The sequence below is a fragment of the Callospermophilus lateralis genome, chromosome 2, assembly GCF_048772815.1.
Source record: "Callospermophilus lateralis isolate mCalLat2 chromosome 2, mCalLat2.hap1, whole genome shotgun sequence".
NCBI lineage: Eukaryota > Metazoa > Chordata > Mammalia > Rodentia > Sciuridae > Callospermophilus > Callospermophilus lateralis.
In genome coordinates this window covers 141,294,425-141,300,424 of record NC_135306.1, presented here as the reverse complement: position 1 = coordinate 141,300,424, position 6,000 = coordinate 141,294,425, and the positions used below count along the sequence as shown (strand labels likewise).

Genomic DNA, 6,000 nt, shown 5'->3' with positions numbered 1-6,000 from the left:
CTTTACAAAATATTTCACAAAACTTTTTTAACCTATAGAAATTCGTTTCTATACATTTAATATATTTTATTGTATAAATTATTCTCATCTGTAGTGCCTTCTTTCAGTTTATAAATGGCAAAATAGACAATCAACAATCATAAAGCTAATCCCAGGTGGAATCCCCTCCTCTCATAAGGTTAGTCCTCCATACACTTGTGAATTTTATGAAATGCTTGTCTTTGCAGATGCCAGTCAAGAAAACTATACAATTATCCTTCCCTGATAGTATGTTGTCTCCAGAGGGACTCCTTTCTTTTTTTTCCTTCTTTATTTCCTTTGCTTGTTAAGAAATCAAAGGATGTGCATAGTTATAAAACTCGAAGAATACCAATTACAGATGTGGGAAATGGGAAGATTGGTGAGGTTCAAGTGCTGGCAACTTTTCTTTAAAGCAAAAAAACACAGAGAGCTCAGCAGTTAAATCAGCTCTGGACATCTGCTGGGGTGAGGAGGCTGCCCATCTCTTGGGCAGAAAGCCTGTCAGAGGTTCTTCCCTACACCTGGTACTTTGAGCAAACCAAAGCCTTCCTGCATTCTGCAGTGTCCTTTCTGTCCCACCCTTTGGCCCCTCCGTTTCCTTCATGGCTTCACACAGTTTGTGTTGTACATTCATAAGAATTCACATTGACTGCAAAAACATAAATGCAACAAAAACATAAAAGCCTCCAAGTAGTATATTATATATATTTTGTTCTTCTAAATGCTCTTCTGTCATCAGAGGCGCAGTAGCTAATTTATAACTTTTCCTTTGAGGGAATCCAGATGAAAGGCCCAGATTGCTCTTCAATTACAAGCTTGCATTGGTTATATATATCTTCTAAGGTGTCTCCTTGGACAATAGCTGTAACAAAAGTAAACATGCCCCAAATTAGAAATCATCCCCTGGTGGTGAAGACCAATCATCACTTAAACAACAGAAACTCATATCAGTGACAGACAAGTCACCAGGAAGCTTAAGGGTCACTTTTCACAAGTAAGACAAAGCAGAAGATTAACATAAGCAGGGTCCATTAATGATTTATAAAATGCTTTCAATGCATGTATTCAATGCATCAGAGTTTTTGCACCGACAGCATCTCTGTTTGTAGTTCTGGACAGTGAATCATTCATTTATTTAACAGATATTTTATGGATGCCTACTCTGAGCTAGCCACTGAATTGAGACATTGATCAATTTTCAAATTGAGAGCTCCCTGTTTAGCAAGGAGAGCTGCTGGTCTTAGAGTCTCTCTATTTTACTTACTTTGGCAGAGACAGAAATCCAGGCATTTTAGAAACAGAGGAAATAATAAGGGTATGGAAGGAACTGTAGTTAACTTCTCTGGCCCTCAAAATACTTAACAGGAAACCCCATTTATTCTCTGATTAATCTGATAAAATGAGATATTTACCAGTTAAGGCCACTATTTACAAGAAACACATAAGAGGAAACATATACTGCTAAAACTATGAATTACCTAAAACATCAAGTCACTCAGGGCAGTTTTAAGCACATTTTATTATGTCCTTTGAACAAAAACTATTTTCTATTTAGATCTCCAAAACATCTGTACTATAAATTGGTACTGAAATATGACTTCAGTCTTCAAAAACAACCCTCAGAACTTAGTAATTACAATATTTTACTCCTGAATATAAACCAATGATCAAAATGTACATTGTTTGACTTGATTTCCCTATTTGGATGTTCTTTCAGGAAGAAACATGACTCACAGTTTAGTTACTGACAGAAACCTTACTTAATATAATGCAATCAAAAATATTTGCAAACTGCTGTGCCACTGGCACTTTCCACATTCTGAATAAGACAAAAAAATAAAACATCTAATCCCATACCATGTAATTGAGGAGGAAAATTCTTGTTTTTAAACCGCTGAGAATTACTTGTTAGGCCAATTGCAGTTTGATTACTGTCTGGGTTTAATCAGTGTTTCATGAAAGTACATAAGAATAGAGAACTAAGGATATCCAGAAGAAGAAATTCTTCCTCTATTCCCAAACTTCACGTTTCCAAAGAAGTAATTAAGAAGAAGAAAAAAAGTTTGGCACTGAGACTTGACACAGAATTAGCTAAAACACAGGGAAGGGTTTTAAGCGTGTTGTCAAGTGCTGCTGACAGGGAGACAGAGCCACAGGTCATGAGGGCAGAGAATGAAGGACTTTGAGACTGCTTCTCAAGAGTGACTGCTTTGGACTCTGCCCAATTTGGCTCCTGCCCAGTTTTGTCCCAAGAATTTTTCCCCCCAAATTTTAGATGCCATTAGGAAGATAGTTTAATGAGGTATCAATGCTTCAAGTCTCCTTAATTGGAGGAGATAGTTCAGGGGCATCTGCCACTCAAGGTTTTGGTTAGGGCCAGGGGGAAGCTGGGAGCTGGCTGCTGGTGATCTCAGAGGAGGGAGAACCCAGAATCCTGAATCGAATGGGTGAAGCAGAGAGTGCCTTTCTATGTATAAATTAGTTATTAGAGATGCTCAACAGGATGGTTTTATGGCCCAGGTTCACCAGACCTGGGACCCTCTCTATGCAAAATGTCAGACAATTTATCTCCTTCCTCATAGTACCAGGATGAGGGGAACTTACCTGTAAAATATTCTCCAAATTCTTGTTCTAGCTTAATTGCTCGATCATAGGTTTTCTTGGCTTGCTCCTCTGTCAGACGTTTATTCATCTCCCTGGTAAATGAGGGTTTAAAATTAGGACACAAAGAGAATAAACCAAGTTTCCAAAAATTAAAATGTATGGCAAGAAAGAAGCCTACAGAAAGCACAGTTCAATCTCAGCAGTAGCTTCCTAGACTTCCTCTGGGACTCCTCTTTGCTGGACTCATTTCAGCAAAGAGGGAAATCTTTTGGCCCCGCAAAAGACTGAAGTGGAATCTGAGTCCTGAGGCTTTGCAGTCACAGGTTGCTCTTCTGTATCCTGAAGTCCTCTAGGATGGGGTTAATTTTTCTCCTTGGCAGGTTTTAGAGGATTTAAATAAAGTGCTCATTGGTCTCTTGAGGCTTCCTCATCTTCAGGGCATACAGTCCTACTTCATCTAGACCCTCATTGAATATGATTTCTAAATCCAAACTTCCCTGGTCACCCTTTGTTGGCCTTCACTCCAGTATACCTCAGCCTTTCTAAAATGTGGGACATAGAATGAAAGGAACTTTTTCAGGGGTAGTCAAGGTGGAGGGCAGAAAAAAATGTGTCTTTGCCTCTGGCCCTCCTCACCTCCGAGAGAAATCAACTTGATTGTTCTTAGGTCCTGACCTTCCAAAAGGCTTGGATTTCTTGCCTTCTGCATCCCCCTTAAGGGCTCCTGTTCATTCAAAAATGTGGAGTGAGAAACATGGTACTTCCAAAGAATTATAGAAAATAGGGAAGACCCCATAGGTATATGTATCTCTCAGGGAAAAAGGGTGTCTTCAGCTCTCACTACTCAATTTCTGCAAATGTCAAGTTATATCTATAGCAATAAGAGCCCTGAATGTCCTGTTTTTATGAATTGATATGGACACAGAAGGGAACAAGTCAAAAGTCCTGGGACCAAAATATTTTCAAATAGATTATAATCAAGTAATTTAGTCAAATAGAGGATACGATAGAGGAACTTGGTATAATAGAATCTGTAGTATGATTAATGGGTACAAGGTACAGTTGGATATAAGAAATAACTTCTAGTGTTCTGTAGCACAGTAGGATAAATATGGTTGACAACAATTAATTGACTATTTCAAAATAGCAGAGAGGATTTTAAATGTTTCACATTAACACAAAGAAATGATATGTGTGGTGATAGATATGCCTATTACCCTAATCTGATCACTGCACATCGTCTTCATGTGTTGAAATATTGCACCATAGGGGCTGAGGATGTGGCTCAAGCGGTAGCGCGCTTGCCTGGCATGCGTGCGGCCTGGGTTCGATCCTCAGCACCACATACAAACAAAGATGTTGTGCCTGCCGATAACTAAAAAATAAATATTAAAAAATTCTCTCTCTCTCTCTCTCCTCTCCCCTCCCTCTCTCTCCTCTCTCACTCTCTCTTAAAAAAAAAAAGAAATATTGCACCATAAATATGTACAATTACTATGTGCCAATTAAAATATTTTACAAACAAAATAATGAGAAGAAACTTTGAGGCCTACTTTATTTCCATTCTGGCAGAATGGGCTACAAAGGAATTATGCTTAGGATTACCTATCTTTTTCTTTCTGTTTGCCAACAACGGACTTATCATTAACTGTATGCAAATGTTGCTTAATAATTGTAAGACTATTAAACCTAATATAGTCTCAAGGACAAGTCAAGGTTAGAAGTGGGAGATTCTCTACTTTTCTCTAAAATCGAATTCGCTGATTCCTAATCAGTGGTAGCTTTTCTTAGAATGTCCTCCAGGCATTAAAAAGTCCAGTCAAATGCAAAGCCATTTCCCCAGATGGATGTAGAATTTTTGAAAGCATCACTGCCTTGCACTTAGGAAGACAGAGAGCCAGGTCTAGAACTCCTGGTCTTAGTGAATCCTTTCTGTAGTACGAGCTAAGAAGACTTGAAGCAGTCCTGGAACTCCCCCAAGGTTGTGCATTTAATAAAGAACAATTTGCAGTAAAAAACTTAAGCTTTATTTTTTTAAACTATAGTCAAACAGACTTTACATCTCAAACAGACTTGATGTCTTTCAAAAGAGGCTGATGTGTAAAATTAAAAAACCCTGAAGTTAGATATTAATATGGTTTTAGACATATCTGAAGGCTGAAATGTAAAGCAGAAATTTCCTGAATTCTTGTTGCTGAAGTAAACTTATTTTGTTCCAAAATGTCTGAACTCCAGAAGCTGGATATATCACTCTGGAGTACAGAAGATGTTGGACTAAACCAAGGGATACTCTTTAGAGAAAGAAGGTGATTTTTCTTTTTCTTTTTTTTTTTGAGGGTTCTCAACTCTGATTTTATTTTTTTTATGGTTGCTCAAAACATTACAATGATCTTGACATATCATATATCATACATTTGATTCAAATGGGGTATGATTTTTCCCAGTAAACAAGTCATGTAGCTCTGGATCTTCTTTAACTTGCTTGGTCTGTGGTAGTCTGTTTTTTTTTCTTTCTTTCTGAATCTGATTTGAACTTATTTAGGTAATAGCTTAATTTATATTACTGTCCTCTAATATATGAATTAATTTTGTCCTTTGTCTAAGCTGCAAGTTCTTTGTTCACTAGCATGTGGAATCAACCCTGATTCAATACTTATTTGTTGAATGGATAAGTGAATGAATGAATAAATGGGGACCGATAAACATAATTATGACATAGATATAGGCAGAAGTAAACACAGGACATCATGGGGGCAAGACAGGAATAGGAGATTGGAGGTGGCAGGGTGATAAGACCTGGGAAAGCATCTCATTGCTTTGTGGTAAGGGCACAAGTTATGGCAGCATGATATAAAAGAACATCTCTTTCATACATGCCCTTGATTTTATCTCTGCTGAAGTCAGCTATGTATGTGCTAATAAGTTCTGTGGTTTGATGCGGATGATGCACTTGAGAAATAATGTGTGTGATGATGTATCAATGCCTAAATGTGACAGCTGCCATGTTTTTGTTCTGGCTGACCTGGCACTCACTCCTTTCTGGGCAATGGGCAATTCATGCTAGCTTTACTCCTGAAGTAAAAGCCTCAGAAAAGAGTGAACCGTAAACATTCAGCATTGAGTAATGAGATCACATTGGTCTGACCAGCATCACCACTGCACTCATTCCTATGAATATGGCTGCAGCACATTATGTCAGATTCACTGTCCTCATTGTGGAATCCAGCCCTCAGTATGTTTAATTTTCCCTGGTGATAAGTGGCTGTGACAGTGCCCTAAGGCAAAACTAAATAAGTCATCTGATAGTTGTGGAAGGAAGTAGTCCTTCTACCCAGCACCAGATGGGACTCACTCCCAGCATCGGGCTGAACCCAA

General features: G+C 38.3%; 1 protein-coding gene across 11 annotated transcripts in view; it reads right to left on the bottom strand.

Moving 5' to 3' along the window:
* Positions 1–776: 776 nt before the first annotated feature.
* The window catches only part of Dlg2 (discs large MAGUK scaffold protein 2), a 1,165,863-nt gene continuing 1,160,639 nt past the window's right edge, over positions 777–6,000 (bottom strand). For all 11 annotated transcript variants that reach the window (XM_076843911.2, XM_076843917.2, XM_076843908.2 and 8 more), the window contains 2 exons: positions 2,626–2,717; positions 777–883 (listed from right to left, as the gene is read on the bottom strand). In XM_076843911.2, coding sequence (XP_076700026.1) covers positions 777–883; positions 2,626–2,717 — 199 coding nt within the window. The remainder of the gene's footprint in view (positions 884–2,625; positions 2,718–6,000) is intronic.